At 39.1% G+C, this 20,094-nt stretch overlaps 1 protein-coding gene across 14 annotated transcripts in view; it reads left to right on the top strand.

Moving 5' to 3' along the window:
* Nucleotides 1–10,913, top strand: part of PARP9 (poly(ADP-ribose) polymerase family member 9) — a 37,378-nt gene extending 26,465 nt beyond the window's left edge. For 5 of the 14 annotated variants that reach the window (XM_005547977.4, XM_005547979.4, XM_005547976.4 and 2 more), the window contains 3 exons: nt 1,871–2,007; nt 2,608–2,782; nt 10,096–10,913. In XM_005547977.4, coding sequence (XP_005548034.3) covers nt 1,871–2,007; nt 2,608–2,782; nt 10,096–10,475 — 692 coding nt within the window. In that variant the 3' untranslated portion in view covers nt 10,476–10,913. Of the gene's footprint in view, nt 1–1,870; nt 2,008–2,607; nt 2,783–8,267; nt 8,537–10,095 lie in introns of those variants that run through there. The other 9 variants (XM_074033309.1, XM_065539142.1, XM_015446354.3 and 6 more) reach the window with 3 other exon arrangements.
* Nucleotides 10,914–20,094: the final 9,181 nt, after the last annotated feature.

The raw sequence follows: 20,094 nt of genomic DNA on the forward strand, positions 1-20,094 counted from the left end.
AGTGAGAGTTCCCCATAAATGTTGTATCCACATTCCACAGAAAACACAGTGGCAAAAAAAAAAATGGATAAAAAGAATACACAAGCATAAGAACCAAGATTATGATTTTCACTTAGTTTTTGAAACATAGTGAATGTAGGTATTGAAACTGACACCAGTGTCAGCTTAGGGGAACAGGATACAAAGAAACATGAATCTCCTATAAAACTTGTGGCATTATTTTGTTTGTGTGTGTGTGTGTGTGTGTGTGTGTGTGTGTGTGTGGGTGTGTGTGTGTGTGGCATTGCTTTAAATTAACTGAAGTCATAAGGTGGGCTAATTCTCCCAGCTATTGACAATTTTGAGTCATGTAAGTCCCTTGTTCTGCCGCAAGATGGCACTTTTGGTAGTTGATGACTAAATATATTATTCCACAGAAGCCTTAGAGGTTCAGGAAAACCTACCCTGTCTTAATCAGATTAAGATGTTAATTAACAAAATGGATAATTTTGAGATGAGTTATCATTATAAGGAATATCAAATATCCATCAGAACACTAATTTTATTTTTTAAATCAAAGGCATCACCTCTCTTTTATGCCACTCTTTTAATCCTTCCTGGTAGGTGTTTCCAATGGCAGAAGTTTGTGATTTTTGGGTCCCCAGTGCCCAGTCCAGTGCCTGGCATATAGAAGGAGCTTGGCAAATGTTTGTTGAACTCAAGGAAACTGAACTCTAATATTACACCTTATAAATATGAGCTATTGCTCTCCAAAGTTAATTTACAGTCTTCTGTTGAAGTTTCTGGTCTTTGCAGTTCCTCTCCTATGGAGTTTTGTCCCTCCCACTTTCTCAGATTTACAACTTGGCTCTCTAGTGAGTTTCCCTCAATTCGTCACCTGCTTTTTGTGGTTAAATTGAGCCCATTCAATTAGATAATGAACCGGGGATTAGGTCATTTTAGTATACTTGGTCTTAAGTCAAACTAAAAATAAACCAAGAGAAAACAAGTCTTTTTTGGTTTTCATTTGTCCACCTGTATATTTAGTCCAGTAAGGAGCTCCTTTGGACAAAAACAGGTTGCCTCTTGAAAAAAAGGATGGGAGGAAAAAAAGGAAGGAGGAAGGAAGGAAGGAAGGAAGAGAGGGAGGGAGGGAGGGAGGGAGGGGAGGGAGGGAGGAAAATAGGAGGAGGAGAAAAGAGGAAGGGAGGAAAAACAAGACACCATAGACTCTTAATCTCCAAATTTTGCTCTTCTTCTTTGGGTGGTATATGAGTGATGCATGTTCCAAGTATTTTGCCTTGTCACTTACAAAAAGCATTGGTGAAAGCCAGGTTTGTAATCTTAGCTCTTTACTTACTAGGTGTGTGCTATGGGGCAAGTTACTTATTTGAACTTCAATTTCTTTATTTGTAAAATGGCGTTATTTCATGGTGGTGTTATAATGATCAAATAAGGAAGGAAACTGAAAATTTTGAAGTGTTTTACAAATGTCATGTCATTTCCTATCATTCCATATTTAATATTTTCTAATGCCTGTCTCTTTTTGCTGATAGGCATTGGGGCTAGAAATAAAAACATACCCTATGAGCAACACAATTATTTCTCATTATTACAGCATTGATTGTGGAGAAGCAAGTATACGTTATGCTCCTTTTACTCACATCCCCTTAGCCTCATGGTTCAAATCATCTAAAGACAAATTTATTACCCCTTTATTTTATCCTGACTGCTCATAATATTATAGCTCTCCTTGCATGTCCTAAATGCATGAGGCACACAATTTAAACTGGCTAATCCCTTCCTCTAAATTTCTAGAATTTGTTTCATTAAGTTTCCTTTTTCCTCTCTCAGAGCGTTGAAACAAAGTTTTTGTGTTACTCATTTTTAGGACAGTGGACTAATCAGCAACAAAAAACTCAAGACAAAATGAAAGAAAATATATTTCTGAAATGTCCTGTGCCTCTAACTCAAGAGCTTGAAGATCAAAAGAAACAGTTTGAAAAATGTGGTTTGCAGGTTATAAAGGTATACCTAACAAAGGGGAGGATTTGGCTCATTTTGTTGTTAATTAACTTGCTTCTGTAGCCCAAGGAAAAGCTCACCTACTGATGATTCTAAGCTGGCCGCTCATGGACTTGGAATCCTAGGTCAGTAAGACCGAGAAGAGAGCAAGGCAGGGCAGGCACGAGGGATATAGTTGGAATCGGAAGGTAAAAATGACGTCAGGACACACAGAAGCAGATTCCAGATCCAGGAAGCCCGTCTTTGAGCAAAATAAAAGAAGTGGAATAGCATTTATCACACTGTGTTATAATTGTTTACCTATTTTTCTATCTCACTAAACTATGAGCTTAAGAGGGCAGACATTATGTCTAAGTCAGTGAATTTTTGTTAAAGAAATTTATTAGAGAAGGGGCAGGGAATTTTGAAGAGACAGAATCAAAATAGGAGAGGATTAGAGGGAGGAGAGACTCTTTTGCAACTTTATATGAAAAGCAAATTGCATGCAAAGTAATATTATGCACATAAGCTCTTTTATTTTTGAAGCAATATAATAGGCAATTTAAAGAGCTTTGCAGCTCTTTTTCTAGCCTCTTTTTCAGTCTTTCTTTTCTATGATTCTAGGTGGAGAAGATAGAAAATAAGGTTCTTATGGCTGCCTTTCAAAGAAAGAAGGAAATGATGGAAGGAAAACTGCCCAGGCAATCAGTGAGCCACAGGCTGTTTCAGCAAGTCCCATACCAGTTCTGCAATGTGGTATGCAGAGTTGGCTTTCAAAGAATGTACTCGGTGCCTTGCGGTAGGTGTCAATGCCTCATCATTGGGGCTACTCTGTGGGATTTGGTGAGCTGACATCAGTAGATGCTTCCACTAATAGCATTTGTTGTGGGGAAGGGATCATTTGTGACTGCGATTTAGAGGTCACGAATAATGACCCAGGTCACGAAGTATTCTGGAAAGAGTGATACTTTTTACTTTTCCTTTGTATCTTTTGTTGCTGTTGCATTTTACATTGATGAAAAGTGTGAGCAGTAAGAACTACGGTTCACTGTTTTTCTCCATTATGTGTTTCTGTGTCCTATCTGCAGAGAGCACGTTGAGGCTTTTTTTTTTTTTTTTTGCCTTACTTATCTCAACAAAATTATTACCAACAGCACTGAACCATCCTCATCCCTTAATTAAAAGGGCATTTTCCTAAATTTAAGAAAGTTGGTCTTTTCTCTTTCATCCCTTTATTTCCTATAGCCTGCTGGTGGATGAATTAGGTATCATTTGGCAGGTGAAGTGCATAGCATCTTAAGATCCTCTTTAGTCATAGGAGTTCTATGTGTAACTCCCATGTCTGTTTTCAGATGTACAAAAACATTGCATATATAATTCCTATATTGCCCCCTCTACTCCTCAGTCAGTAATGAAGATTTCTGGCTTTAGGTCTCTCCAAAGGAGGAAAAGAAGTTTAGTAATAATTATGGAGAGGTACTTAGCAGGGTGGCTTGATTTTACTTGGTCCGTTAAATATACGGCTCTTGATCTTTAGCTTTCAAAATACGTGCACTCCATAGCATGATCCTTGCTGAGGAGTCAATTCCAATAGACTTGGTTTCTAGGATGCAAAGGCTCTAGAAATCATCTTTTCTTTGTTCTGGAGAGAACATAGGCAAAACCTGGGGTAAATATTGAACATAGACAATTACTGGGGATAAAAATAGAGAAATGAATCCCCACCAAGAAGCCTTTTGGGGCAACCAGGAAAGTGATGATCAGTATAGTCCCTTCATTAGCAAAGTCTCAAAAAATCTACAACTTCCATTTGCTCCTAAAGCTGGCTTCTCTGCAATCCCCACCCATTACTTCTGCTTAAATTACTTTCATTAAGATCATCGCTGTGCTCCTATTTTCCAAATCTAGTGAGTATTCTCTTTTCAGTCCTGTGGCAGACCCTGCTACTTGTCTGCTCAACATCTATACACATCTTTCTTACCAAAACAAATAAGACACCTACTATCTTCCCAAGGAATATGGTCCCAAGGTCTTAGCCAGACTCATCATCAGTTCAAGTTCAGGCAGTTCTCTCCTTATTTATTTTTCTGAGATAGAGTCTTGCTCTGTCGTTCAGGCTGGAGTGCAGTAGCATGATCTTGGCTCACTGCAGCCTCCGCCTCTGAGATTCAAACGGTTCTCCTGCCTCAGCCTCCCAGGTAGTGGGATTACGGGCGTGTGCCACCACATGCAGTTAATTTTTGTATTTTTTTTTTTAGTAGAGACGAGGTTTCATCATGTTGGCCAGGCTGATCTCGAGCTCCTGACCTCGTGATCCGCCCACCTCAGCCTCCCAAAGTGTTGGGATTACAGGTGTGAGCCACCGTGCCCGGTAGGCAGTTCTGTCTTAAAGCTTAAAGGCAAGATACTGCCCCCAACTGACCCATTATATAGTGATATGAAAAGGAGCAGGAAAACTGCAATGAAAACTCTCATGTTGAAAGGGGAGAAGCAAAACACACAACAGCCACTGGCGCATACCACTTATCTACATGCTGCTGATGAAGTATAGGGAGGACTCTCTATTCCATGTTGTAAAACCTTTATTTTGCACTCTGGGAAAATCTTCCTTATATATTGCAGCCCTTGGCTATTTCCAGGTTCATTGCCTATCAGGGAGCCATGGATTGTCTCACAGGCTGGAATGTGCTCAGACTGTTGTAACCAGGCTTGTGGTTTCTTCAGCAATATAGTTCCTTTAAAAATTAAGTGGGCATGAGGCCTAATTTCTTCTGGTTAAGTTTATGTCTTTATAACCTAACCACAGATCTTGTCTCCACATAGTCTTTCAACTCAAGATTTTGGTCTCTTACCTCAAGATTTGGTCTGTGTGCTCTTCCCTTCTCCCTAACCTTTAGTTTAACAGCCACTGCCTTGAGGCAATTCAGACATGACCCATAATGTGACCTGCACCAATTGACTCATCTCTGTAGGCTGCTGAGAACCCTTAACAGAAGGTGCCAGACAAGCCCAGGAGATACCAGTCTTGCTACCACTGAAGCTGTTATTATATGGAGTACAAAAGCTCTTAGCTTTTTCAGCCCTGCAATGTTCCAAATTATAGGACTCTCAGTCAATGTAGATGGCCACCCACAGGCAAAGGAGAGGGAACTTCTGTTAACAAAGCTTTATTTTCTTTTTTCTGTTTATGTTTGCACTCCAGCCAGTTCTGAATAAATCTCTTGCTTGTAGGACTTGGTTGAGTACAGCAAGAAGGCATCTACACATGCAGTTTCTTATTGGGTTGATTCATTTGTTCCACAGGTATTTATTAAGCACATTCTATGAATCAGGCCCCATGCTAGGGGTACTAGAAATAGTGCATAAATAAAAAACCATAGAGTTCTTGCCCTTACAATTTATAATCTCATGAGTTCATCTGTTGCCCCTTCTTTGTCTTCTCTCTTTTTCTTCTACAATGTCCCCCTTGGTGATGGCACCTATTCCCATGGCCTCAACTGCTACCTTAATGATGATGACTTAGGAATTTCTAACTCTTAACTCCCTACCTCTCTCCTGACCTGCAGGTTCATATATCTGATTCTCTTTTTGACATATTTACCCAGATGTCCCATAGGTATCTCAAATTGATCTCTTTTCTTGGCCATGATTTTCCCTAAGAAATATGCCCCTTGTTTGCTGATTCTCCCTAACCTGGTTAATATCATCACCATCTACCTACCAGGTTTCCTAAGCCTGAAACATTATTATCCTCTATTCCTCCTTTTCCTTCACCCTTATATCCAGGCATTCACCCAGTCCTAGTGATTCAATCTCATGAAGATCTGAGCTCAGTTTCACCTCTCTATTCCTACTGCCTTAGTTCATCTTCCTTTAGTCCTAGACTATTACGAGGTCCTCTCCTTGCCACAAAACACACCCCTGCCTAATCTATCCTTTACCACCAGAATTATCACACTAAAAATTACATTCTTGCTTAATATCTGCATTCCCAGTTGCCTATGAGATAAAAGCCTAAACTCCTTAGCAGAGAATATAAGGCCCTAGCTCCCACATCATTTCAGCAGTCATCACCCACTATGTTCCTCAAGATTCCAGCCATAACTTTTTAGAGTTCCCTAAACATGCTATGTACTTTCATGCCTCTCTCCTGTTGTCTGTGGAATGACTTCCCTCCTTGCCCTTTTCAGTACTACAAACCCCTATTCTTTCTTCAAGACATAGTACAAATGGCATCTCCTTGTTGGCATCTTTCCTGCAGGCCTGCAGGCCTAGTAAGTATCTTCCTCCTCTGTGCTCCTGCATACCTCCATTCCTTTGTTATGACATCTATAACTTTAATTAGTACTAAAATCTATTGTCCTATGAAACTCAGGCATAGAACTCATTTCCTTTATGGCTCTATAATGGAACTTTACCCAACTGTCCTGTTCCCCATGTCCACAGATGTGGAAAATTTGAATCTTGACAGTTCAATGTGAACTCAGTCATTTTCAGAGTTTTCATAGTCCCTTCAAGATTGAAACTCAGTTCCTGCAATGTTTGCCCCTTTTCTCCTCTTTTCTGTATGTGAGGAGGGTTGTCTGGCTTATGGCTCCCATTGTCCTCTGCTTGATAAACCACCTGAGCTTTGGTCATTAGCACTCTCCTGTGCCTTTTACACTCAGTGTCTGCACAGGCCACTCTATGTCTTTTCCATGCTGAAGAAATTCCTTTCCAGGCCATGTCTGTGTTCCTCCTGCCACACAGGAAATTTTTGAGCATGTTCATCCTCCAAGCTGAGTGCAGGGTCTTGGGTAGTGGTCCTCACCTGCTCCAGAGACTTCTCCAACCATTGCTATCTCCACTCAGGTGATGAGGCTGGATGAGGGACTGCACCCACTAGAGTCAGGCCAGGGTCTGTCTGCTCTGCGAGTCCCTCCAGTTGTTCTTATTCTGAGACTTCCATTGTTCGGCCCCCTCTTGACTCCCAGGGCTCTCAAGGGAGTGGGGGTAGTAAAGGGAGCCCTTTCCCAAGCTCCCCCAAGAGCTCTAGTCACGTCACTTCTGATACTTCTCTTCCCACCAGCTGGAAGAAAGAACTTTCATTTGTCTTGAAATGAGAAAAATGTTCTTAGAATATGTTATATTACTGTCTGCTCTATCATTTATGCTAAAAAATCCCATGCTGTGAATCCTTCTGGTTTGTAGCTTTTGGTTCAAAAAGCCCTCTTCCTCTCAGAAAAGCTAACTCTGAAAGCCAGAATTTCAAGACCATACTCTCTTCTGTGAATTAAATATAATTACATATAATATATAAAATATATTACATTATAATATATAATATATATTATAATATAATATATGCAATATATTATATAATATATTATAATATAATATATAATATTATATATTACATTATATATAATATATATTATAAATTATAATATATTATAATATATGTAATATATAATATATGTAATATATACATGTTATATATTATATATAATTTACATATATAAAATTATATATTATATAATTATATAGTACATATAATATTATATAATATATAATATAATATATATTGTATTATAATATTATGTTATAATTATATGGGGTTTCACCATGTTGGCCAGGCTGGTCTCGAACTCCTGACCTCGTGATCTGCCTGCCTCGGCCTCCTGAAGTGCTGGAATTACAGATGTGAGCCACTGCACCCAGCAGGCAGTTCTCAAAAAACTATACATATATTTATATATTGACTTTGTTTTCAACTTTATCTTTTTCATCCTTAATAAGAAGTAGCAAGGACTCAATAGGTGGAAGAACAAAGAGCAAGAAGAAACTCCTGGGAAAGAAAATCTTTGATTTTTATCTCAAAATATTACCTTGCCACATAAATTGTACTATATTTAATCTGTTTACATGCAGAGACTTCCCTTTGTGAAATACTGAGAATAGGGATCATGTCTTACTCACTTTTAAATTTCCAGAGCTGCACTGTTCAATACGGTAGCCACTAGCTACATGTGGCTATTGAGCACTTGAAATGTGTCTGATCTAAATTGAAAGATGCTGTAAGTATAAAATACACACCAGATTTCAAAGACCTACTACAAAAGAATGTAAAATATCTAATACTTTTTAAAATATAGATTACATGTTAAAATAATGTCTTGAATGGCTTAAATAAAAATGTGAATTTCACCCTTTTTTTTTTTACATTTTTAAAATGTGGCTACTAGAGTAGCTGGGACTCCAGGTGAGTGCCACAATACCTGACTAATTTTTTTTATTTTTGGTAGAGATTAGGTCTCACTGTGTTGCCCAGGCTGGTCTCAAACTCCTGACCTCCACCAGTCCTTCTGCCTTGGCCTCCCAAAGTGCTGGGATAACAGACATGAGCCACTCAGCCTGCAAGTTTTAAATGACATGCGTGACTCGTAGTACGTTTCTATTGTTCAGTGCTGCCCTTGAGCCTAAAAGTGTTTGGTTATGTCCCACTTAAAGAAAGAGAGGGAGGAAATGAAAGGAAAAAAGGAAAGGAAGGAAGGATAATACGGCATCAAAGAAGGTAACATTTATTTTCCCTCTAAGTGAGGTCAGAAAGGGCATTGAACAGGGATTCCTTTGAGGTCCAGAATTTGGCCCTCAGCCTCCCGAGTGTTTTTAATACTCCAAAGAAGGTAATACAGATCACAGGCAATGTGTCAGAATGAAGAGTACTCATTTCTAGTGGTCGGAATAGGGCATTTCTTCCTTAATATCACAGTCCCCAGAGTGCCTGATGGGTGGAAAGTTGCCTGGTGAGCATGGACCTAGATAACATGCACTTGGAGATTCTTCATGAGGTATTGTGCCAACCCATGGAGAATACACAGTACCCTCCTGGTGACTAGAATGCCTCTGTCCTTCCAAATTCAGGAGTGCTTTTCCTAAACAATGAAGTATGCACACTAATATTTTATATACTCCACATTCCCCTTGACATATTTTTCTTCTTTTTTTTTTTTTTTTTGACAGGGTCTTGCTTTGTCACCCAGGTTGGAGTGCAGTGGCACAGTCACAGCTCACTGCAGCCTCAACCTCCTAGAGTTCAATCAGTCCTCCCACCTCAGCCTCCTGAGTAGCTACAATTTTAGGTGTGCACCACCATGCCTGGTTACTTTTTGTATTTTTTGTAGAGATGGGGTTTTGCCATGTTGCCCATGCTGGGCTCATGCGATCCACCCACTTTGACCTCCCAAAGTGTTGGGATTACAGGTGTGTGCCACCAGTCCCAGGTGACATATTTTTCTTGTAATGCTGTTCATGAGGTTAGGAGGCACTCTGTCTTCTCTTATTAGATGCTATTTTCAAACCATCTTCTTGAGAGTTCTGCAAATATCCCTATTGTAGCATGTAGAAGTCAGACAATGTTCTAAGGGAAACAGAACCTTCCTTTTGTTATGCTCTGTCAGCTACTTAGTTGATAATACTGACTTGAATCTAAGTTCTTTGAATCTCAGATCTTTGTCTTTTACATGGAGTTACTACCCAAATCATAGATAATTTAATCTAATCAATGTGCAATACTTTGAAAACCATTAACTTCTCTATGAACACTAATGTTTGTTTGTTTGTTTTGTTTTTGTTTTTGAGACAGAGTTTCACTCTTATTGCCCAGGCTGGAGTGCAGTGGTGCGATCTTGGCTCACTGCAACCTCTGACTCCTGGGTTCAAGTGATTCTCCTGCCTCAGCCTCCTGAACAGCTGGGATTACAGGTGCCTGCCACCACACCCAGCTCAATTTTTGTGTTTTTATTAGGGACAGGGTAACATCATGTTGGCCAGGCTTCTGACCTCAGGTGATCCACCCGCCTCAGCCTCCCAAAGTACAGGGATTACAGGAGTGAGCCACCGCACCCGGCCCTAATGGCATATTTGGATGCAAGTTATTATTATGTTGATGGTGTCAGTGATAATTTGTTTCAAGGAACAATTTTTAGTGCCTTTGCTATAGACACAGGAACTCAGAACCAGGAGGAAGTGATTATTTGGAAGACTAGAGAGAGAATAGATATTAGTACCCAAATCGGCAATATCATTTACCAGATTATAATATCTTTTTATTATTATTTTTTCCTTTATCAGAGCCAAAATACGGAGCTGGCATATACTTCACCAAGAACCTCAAAAACCTGGCAGAGAAGGCCAAGAAAATCTCTGCTGCAGATAAGCTGATCTATGTGTTCGAGGCTGAAGTACTCACAGGCTCCTTTTGCCAGGGACATCCGTTAAATATTGTTCCCCCACCACTGAGTCCTGGAGCTGTATATGGTCATGACAGTGTGGTTGACAATGTCTCCAGCCCTGAAACCTTTGTTATTTTTAGTGGTATGCAGGCTATACCTCAGTATTTGTGGATATGCACCCAGGATTATGTACAGTCACAAGATGACTCATTAGGACCAATGAGACCCTTTGCACAGCATCCCTGGAGGGGATTAACAAGTGGCAGCCCCGTTGATTAATCTCTATATCGTTTTAACAGCTGGTATGCCCTTACCTTGGGTGAACTAACCAAATAATGACCATCGATGGCTCAGAGAGTGGCTTGAATATATCCCATGGATTATCTGTATGGACTGACTGGGTTATTGAAAGGCCTAGCCACATACTAGCATCTTAGTGCCTTTATCTGTCTTTATGTCTTGGGGTTGGGGTAGGTAGATACCAAATGAAAAACTTTCAGGACCTTCCTTCCTCTTGCAGTTTTTCTTTATTCTCCTTTACTAGAGGAGATAAATATTTTGCATACAATGAAGAAACTTTTCTAGTATATAACCCAGGCCTTTTATTTTCTAAAATGATGACAGTATAAAAATATTAGGAAAACAGCATGATTTTAGATTTTCCAGAGAATATTATAAAGTGTTTTAGATACGAAAATAAATCATCTTTGTCTGATTCACTGGCTCTGAAAAATTATGTGTAAAATGAAACAATTTGAAGTGGAAGGACATAAAAAAGCTGATATTCTGTTTGGATTCAGCTATATCAAGTAATGCCACTCAAACACCGTGAGGACATATTATCAATGCACCAAATATATATTGACCACCAGATGCATTTCAGCCACTTTGTGGGTCCTGGGATATGATGTCGGACAAGACAAATGTCTTCACAAACCTTTTAGCCTGAATAATCAAAAAGGCAACCATGGACAACTTAACAAGTGTGATTAGATATAACAAAAAGAGAAGTATAGACTCTGTGGAAAAATTTAAAAGGGAGAGGGATAGATTAATCAGGGACTTGGGGCAAGGCCTAAAGCAAGTGAAATTCAAGCTGAGAACATAAGGGATGTAGCAAATCAGGAGCAGTCAGAAGAGTTGTTTAAGTAGAGAGAATAGCCCTTATAAAGGCTGAATCTGCTGTAACTATGCCCAAAGTTGACTACAGAGTTCTACTTGCAATGTAGAGGCCAGCTAATTTCACCATGCATCTCTTGCCTACTTTTAAATCCACATTTCTGTGTACTTCCAAACTTTCCTGACCTCACATCCTCAACCCCTGGCACAGAACACTTCCTCCTCTTCCTTGCCTTACCTTACTAGCATTCTCCCTGTTGAAAGAAGTGTGCTTGTTGTCTCATATGGCATTGCCCTTGGATCTGAGTAACAGGGGATCTGCCTTTCCCCCTGGATTGAGAGGCCCCCTGCCTTAGGCTCCTTACTTAAGAGGGTCTCATTCTAGCCCTCCTCCGGTTGTGCCCATGCTCACAAGGTGAGGACTCCACAGGGCCAAGAGATTGGATTCATCTGGACCCTGCACTTTTCATTCCTAAATCACCCACTAGGAAAGCAGAGCCCCAAAATTTCCTGCCCTAACAGCTCTGAGTCTACTTCCAGGGCTTGATCGGGTCTCTTTCTTGCATCCCTCCTCCTGAGTGTGGGCTGTACCAGAGTCTGCATCAAGAATAGCCAATGGATGATCATTTGTATGTATGAGGCTTGGACATGGGTGCTGAAGTGTCCACACACGCTTGAGGCCTGTGGTGCACAGCTGAGCTGAGAGTGAGAGGATAGATATGAAAGACCTCGCTGGCCAGGTGCTGTGGCTCACTCCTGTAATCCCAACACTTTGGGAGGCCAAAGTGAGAGGATCACTTGAGGCCAGGAGTTTGAGACCAGCCTGGGCAACATAGTGAGACCCCCATCTACACACACACACACACACACACACACACACACACACACACAGACAGACACACACATAGACACACACACACACACAAATTACCTGAAGGATTGCTTGAGTCCAAGCATTTGAGGCTGCAGTGAGTCATGATGGAGCAACTGCACTACAGCCTGGGTGACAAAGCAAGACCCTGTTAAGAAAAGAAAGAGAGAAAGAGTGAAGAAAGATCTAGTTTGGGCTTAATAGGAATTTTAAAAGAGAATGGAAGAGAGTCAGTATTCACAAGGGTAAATAAGAAGAAATACATACAAAGAAACAGCCAGATCTTAAAAGCAGCTGAAGAGAACAGCCAAATCATCTACAAAGGAAAGACAGTTAGACTGACAGCCCATTTCTTTGTTTGGCAGAATAATGTCCTTCCCACACAGGTGGGCCCAATCTAATCACGAAAGTCTTTAAAAGTAGAGAATGCTTACTAGGTGGGTCAAAGAGATGGCAGCATGGGAAGAATTTGATCCTGAGATGTAGGAGGCTATGTGCAAGGATCAGAGAGGAGCTTCTAAGAGTAAAGGGTAGCTCCCAGTTGACAACCAGTGAGGAAACATACCTCAGTCCTTTACCTGCATGTAACTGAATTCTTCCAACACCTGCATGAGCAAGGAAACAAACTCAAGAACCTTCAGAAAGGAATAAAGCCAGCTGACCAACACCTTGATTTTAGCCCAGTGAGATCCATTCCTGACTTTTGACCTGCAGAACTTTGAAACAATGAATTTGTGCTCTTTCAATCCAGTAAAGTCATGGTAATTTGTGACAGCCATAAAAAAATGAATACACTTTTCAATAGCAACAATGAAAGTCTGAAGACGTTAGTATATTTCCAAAGGGCTGAGAGAAGTTAACTGTTAGACTAGAATTCTACAATTAGCTGAACTTTCATTTTGCCATAATTTTTGAATAAAGACACTAACAGATTGTGTTAGTCCATTCTCACACTGCTATAAATAATTACTACCTGAGACTAGGTAATTTATAAAGAAAAGAGGTTTAATTGACTCACAGTTCCACGGGCTATACAGGAGGCATGGCCAGGGAGGCCTCAGGCAACTTACAATCATGGTGGAAGGGTGAAGGGGAAGCAAGCACATCTTCACGTAGCAGCAGGAGAGAGAGAGGGAGAGAGTGAAGCGGCTGGTACTACACACCTTCCCTCCCCCAGCATTGGGGATTACAATTCAACATGAGATTTGGGTGCAAATACAGAGCCATACTGTATCACAGATCATCAAAAACCGAGTTTACCAACAATGGGCTCTCACTTATAGAACTTAAAATTTAAAGGATATATTAATACTTCAGGATGAGGGGAGAAATCAAAGAAAACTTTAAGCTGCAAGAAGGCATTTTGAGCAAAGAAATGGTAAATATGGACACATCATGATGACCATTGTCTTTATAAAGCAACATATAGAAATGTCTAATTTTGGCAATAAGACTGAAATAAAATACTGGAAAATGAACTATGTAATATGGTAGAGTGGTGACTACAGTTAAAATGTTTAATAGTCCTCACACTGGGCCAGGTGCTATGGTAGGCACTTGTAGTCCCAGCTACTCTGGAGGCTGTGGCAAGAGGATCCCCTGAGATCAGGAGTTCAAGACTGTAGTGTGCTGTAATTGCACCTGTGAATAGCCACTGCACTTCAGCCTGGACAACATGGCAAGACTTCATCTCTAAAGAAATAAGTAAGTCCTTGCAAGAGGAGATTGGAGATATTAAGTTTATTAAGCACATTGACAATTAACAGAGCCACTAAAAGAAGAGAAATAAAGCATGTAACTTCCAAATAGTAGGCAAAAAAAATTGAATTTAAAAAGTCAGGGCTGGGCGTGGTAGTGTGTGGCTGTAGTCCCAGCTACCCAGCAGATGAAGGCGGGAGGATTGCATGAACCCATGAGTTTGAGGCTGCAGTGAGCCATGATTGTACTACTTCACTCCAGCCTGGGTGACAGAGACCCCAACTCAGGAAACCAAAAAAAAAAAAAAAAAAAAGAAGAAGAAAGAAAATATCAGGGAAAGTAGGGAAGGAGGAAAAATAAAGCAAAAAGAAAGAAAGATTAAACAACATGAAATGGTAGAAATAATTCCAAATGTATATGTGATCACAATATGTGTAATTTGGATTAAACTTGCTAGGTAAATCACAGATTAAGAGATTGTATTTTTAAAAACTACATATTGTTTGTAGGAGACATAACAAAAATCATTAAACTACAGCAAGATCAAAAATTAAAAAATGGAAAAAATGTAATTAGCAAACACTAACCAAAAGAAAGCTGGTACAGCTATATTAAAATTGGACAAAATAGGCTGGGGTGCAGTGGCTCACGCCTGTAATCCTAGCACTTTGGGAGGCCAAGGAGGGCGGATCACTTGAGCCCAGGAGTTCAAGACCAGCCTGGGCAATATAGTGAGTCCTGCTCTCTACAAAAAATACAAAAATTAGCCAGGCATGGTGACACGTGCCTGTAGTCCCAGCCACTTGGGAGGCTGAGGCAGGAGGAATACTTGAGCCCAAGAGGTGGAGGCTGCAGTGAGCCGAAATCACACCACTTCAGCCTGGGCAACAAATTGAGGTCCTGTTTCCAAAAAATAAAATAAAATAAAATAAAATCAGGCAAAATAGATGTTAAGTTGAAAAGGATTATTAAGGATAAAAATAGCTACCTGATAATAACAAAAGGTTTAATTCATCAGAAATAGACATAAAACTAAGCCCATATGCATTTAATAGCATAGACTCAAACTATTTAAAGCAAAACCTGACAGAATTATAGGCAAAGTGGACAAATCCACTATCATAATGATTTAACAGCTCTCTCAGTAACTTGTAGATGACCCAGTAAAAAAAAAATTAGTGAGAATATAGAATTGAGTTACACAGTTTTTATTTAATTTATATGTATAGAAATCCTCACACAATGAGAGAATACATTAAATACGCTGAATACTCTTAAATACACTGAGCAGTTATGTATATTGACCATATTCCAAATTTAACCATTTTCTTTTTATTTATTTACTTTTTGCCAAAGACCCTAGACAAGAAATAACTAAATTCAACAGTTTTAAAGACATTCTCAGTGGGTCTATATTGTCTGGCCATCATCCATTATGCAATTAACATATAATTCAATTTTAAAAATAGCTTAAAATAAATCTGTTTGGAAATTAGATATAATCTTCAAAATAATATCCCGTGGGTCATGAAAACATAACAAAATAGAAAATATTTAGAACTGAATGATAATGAAAATAATACTACCACAGCTTGTGACATAAAGCTAAAATAGTGCTTAAATTCTTTCTAAGCTTAAAGGTTATATTAAGAAAAATAAAGGAATAATGAGCTAGGCAGACATCTAACTTAAGGTAAGAAAAGAAAATCAGAACAAACTTGAAGAAAGAAAATATAAACAGAAAATAGTGAAATAGAAACAATATCCAGTGCAGAGAACAATAAAATGAATAGCTGTTTTTTGGTAAAGATTAAAGACACAGACAAACCTTTGGTAAGACTGATCAAGAAAATATAAGAAAAGGTACAAATAAAGATTGTTAATAATGGAAGAATGTAACCAAGACACACTAGAGATCTAAAAGTAGTAACTAGAAACAGTTTTGTGCTAATAAATTCAAAATTTGGACAAAATATAGACTTTCTTAGAAAAATATAATTTACCGAAATTGATTGAAGAACTAGAAATCCTGAATTTTCTAATATCTATTAAATAAATTGAATTGGCATTTAAAAATTTACCTACCAAGCAAACAGGTAAATACAGCAGGCTAAGATGATTTTGACTTTATTAGTGAATTCTACAACATATTCAAAGAACAGATTATTCTAATCTTAAATAAAATCTTCTAGAGAATAGAAATAGAGGGAACACTCCCCGACAATTTTTTTAGGGCAAGTATAACCTTGACACCAAAAAATAGAAAACAGTATAAGATAAAAAAAATTATAGATGAATTAAATTATGTAAGTAGATGTACAAATTCTAAATAAAATATTAGCAATTATAATTTGGCTCTGTGTAAATAAGTAAATCATAGTCAACTTGGGTTTACCTCAGAAATGCAAGGATAATTTAACTTTCAAAAATCAATTAGTGTAACTCACCATATAAATATGTTAAAGGTTGTACTCATTTCAATATATAGAAAAAATCACCTGATAGACAATTCATTAAAGGATAGCTACCAAAACAAGTATTTCATGATTAAACATTAGAATGATTCCCCATGAAATAATGAGACGATAAATGCTTCCTGTTACTACTCATCAGCAATCAGAGTTCCTGTCCAACATAATAAGAAAGAAAAGAGGGCCGGGTGCGGTGGCTCATGCCTGTAATCCCAGCACTTTGGGAGGCCAAGGCGAACGAGTCTATCACTTGAGGCCAGGAGTTTGAGACCAGCCTGGCCAACATAGCAAAACCCTGTTCCTACTAAAAATACGAAAAAAATCAGCCAGTTGTGGTGGTACACACCTGTAGTCCCAGCTACTCGGGAGGCTGAGTCAGGAGAATCACTTGAATCTGGGAGGTGGAGGCGCAGTAAGCTGAGATCATGCCACTGCACTCCAGCCTCAGTGACAGAGCAAGACTCGGTCTCAAAAAAAAAAAAAAAAGAAAAAAAAAATGTGTTCCCTCTAGCTCTTAGGTGACTTGACTTGAAAACTGGAGTTTCAAATTGTCATCTTGATGTCTATTAAGATTTTCACAAAATCACAGAAACATAAAACGAAGAGTATCATATCTTGGCCAAACACAAACTAGACTTGGCTCATTTATCTGCTTTTGATGTAAATGATAATTTTGATGAATTCTATTCAGTCAAAATAACTTGGTAACTTCTTACCAAATAAAATGAAAGGATCTCATCTGCTAAACAATGCTAAAAGAGAGCTGTGATTTGCTTACCTGAGATATGGAGGCTTTGATAATGAAAGTTTTTGGTCATTTCAATTTCCTCAAAATGTACAGAAGCACTTAATAAAATTTTTGACTTTATAGAAATGGAAGGAGATAGATTGCTTAAACACGTGCCTATAAGGTGGCTATCACTGAAGCTGGCCACGGAAAAGATGTTAAAATGTTGGCTTGCCATAAAATATCTTTAAGTGTGGAACAAAACAGCATGGACTGTTTCAATTTGGAAATACATTGAAGATGAGAATGGAGAGAACGTTTATGATAAAACAGAAATAAACCTGCTGGTTCTCCGAAACTGTCTGATAATCCTCGAAGAGGCCATAGGTAATAACTGTTTCATTAGTTCTATTGTATACATTCTTTAAAAAATTCTTACACTTATTTTTCTCAAGAATATAATATAGCCTACAAAATTCAAATATGCAATAGAGCTAAATTGGTATACTAGAGGAAAGAAAGAAATCTTATGAATTTGTTGTATTTTTCTCACAGATATTATTTGCTCAGTTAGTCCCTCTATTTATTACTACTAGTTGCTTTTTTTTTTTTTTTTAAAGAGACAACGTCTTGTTCTGTCACCACACTGAAGTGCAGTGGTGTGCTCAAACTCCTGGTGTCAAGTGATCCTCCCACCTCAGCCTCCTGAATAGCTGGGACTACAGGTGCGACTTACCATGGCTGACTAATTTTTTTGTGTGTTGAGACGGGGTCTTGTTATGTTGCCCAGGCTGGTCTGGAACTCCTGGGTTCAAGTGATCCTCCTGCCTCAGCCTCCAAAAGTGCTGGGATTACAGGCATGAGCCACTGTTCCCAGCCTGCTATTTTATTTAATTGCATTTATGCAACAGAAAAGAAATACAACAGAATACACAATTCTAAGTAAATATCTATTTTTCATGTTTTTATGTTCAAGTAATTTATATGTTAGATTGGCAAAAATGTAAAAAGCCAGACATTTCTAACTGTTAGCAAGTGAAGAGTATCTTATATACCGTTTATAGAGTACAAATGGGTACAATTACTTTATGAAATAATCCAGCAATGTCTAGTGTATTAGTTTTCTATTGTATAATAAATTACCATAAATATAGTATGTGAAGACACATTTATTATCTCACAGTTTCTGTGGACCAGGAGTCCAGGCACAGTTTAGCTGTTTCCTTTGCTCGGGATCTCACAAAACTGCTATCAAGGTGTAAGTCAGGCTGTCTTCTCATCTGGAGGCTGACCTCTCTCAGGGTGTTGGCAGAATTCATTTCCTTGTAGTTGTATGACTGAGGGCCCTGGCTTCTTACTGGTTGTCAGCTCGAGGCTGCACTCAAGTTCTAGAAGCCATCTGCAGTTCCCTGGCATGTGGTCTTCTCCATAGGCAGTTCACAACATGACAGCTTGCTTCTTCAAGGCCAGCAGCAAATCTCTAGCTCCAGTTTGGAAAGACAGTCTTATATAATGAAAAGGAATCATGGAAGTGACATCCTATCATCTTTGCCATATTCTGTTGGCTAGAAGTAAGTCAAAGGTCCCACCTACACTCAAGGGGTGGAGATTATATAGGCAACACCAGGGACCAGAGATTATAGGGGCCATCTTAGATTTCTATCTAATATATACAGTAAGGTTAAAGATGCAATGTCCTAGGATCTAGCAGTTTCCCTATACACAGTAGAGATGTACAAGAATGTTCATAGCAGCATTGTTTGTGATAACAAAAAATACTGTTCTATAATTTCAAATTTCTCAAAATATAAAATGATATTGTCAGAGAGACATTAGCTTATAAAACATCATGTACTGTAAGATAACACTTTTGTAAAAGTAACATACATAGTACTTCAACTTCCAGCAATGGCCTACTGTTGTTTTCAATCAACCTTTCCACTACAGAGAACAACTGGACAAAATATAAAAACGTTAATGTACTGAAGAGCTACCAAGGAAGTGAGAATTTGTGAGTGCAAGATCTGGAAGAAAAAGGAAGCCACCAGAGGTGAGCCTGATATTTGTCATCATTTTTCCAAAGCTAAGGTGATTGCTGACTCTGAAAGCAGTGGCTGAAAAAGTGAGCAGAGCCTATGGTTGTCTCATGGGCCTTAGAAGGCCCATCAAAGAGAAGAGGCCCGAGTAAATAGCCCAGACTTTTGGATGGGACCATCAAGGACTAGCTAGGATTAAGGGTGAACTGGAAATAAATTAGCTTTCCCGAAGACTGAAGACCAGCTCTGAATAATCAATCTTACCTCCTTATTGGAATAAGGTGATCTGTCTTCAGTCTAGCTGGGGTCAGGCAAACTTGCCCTCAAGTCTCTCCTGGTGAACACACCTTCCCTTTCCCCAGCCACATTGCTCAAACTCAACTCTGATCTTAGTAAACACATCGCGGGAGAATGCTGATGCAGCAGAGTGAAGTCCAGGACAAATGAACATTGCATAACCTAGGATTCAGGTAGAGTGGTCCTCTGTCTTCTCCTCTTCCCTGGGACATTTATAAATGTACTAATCTACCTCATCTCTTTTACCTTGCTTCTTGGCATATGTTTTAAATCTATCTACTATTCTGTGACCCCTGCTAGGCTGGCTTCAGTTTTTCTTTTGAAGCCACTACTCCATTTGCTCCCCCAAAGAATTCCATCAAATTTAACATTAACAATCATTTGCTCCAAGTTTTCGTTTGAGAGCACTTGAGAGTAAAACGAGTATTTGTGTTTCATGTAGTTTCTTAATTATTATTATTATTATTATTATTATTGAGGCAGGGTCTCACTCCGGTTGCCCAGGCTGGAGTGTAGTGGTGCGATCTCGGCTCACTGCAGCCTCATCGTCAACTCCGGGCTCAGGTGATTCTCCCACCTCAGCCTCCCCAGTAGCTGGAACTTCAGGCGCCCGTCACCACCCCCGGCTAATTTTTGTATTTTTAGTAGAGACGGGGTTTCGCGATGTTGCCCAGGCTAG

This window comes from Macaca fascicularis, chromosome 2, assembly GCF_037993035.2.
Source record: "Macaca fascicularis isolate 582-1 chromosome 2, T2T-MFA8v1.1".
NCBI lineage: Eukaryota > Metazoa > Chordata > Mammalia > Primates > Cercopithecidae > Macaca > Macaca fascicularis.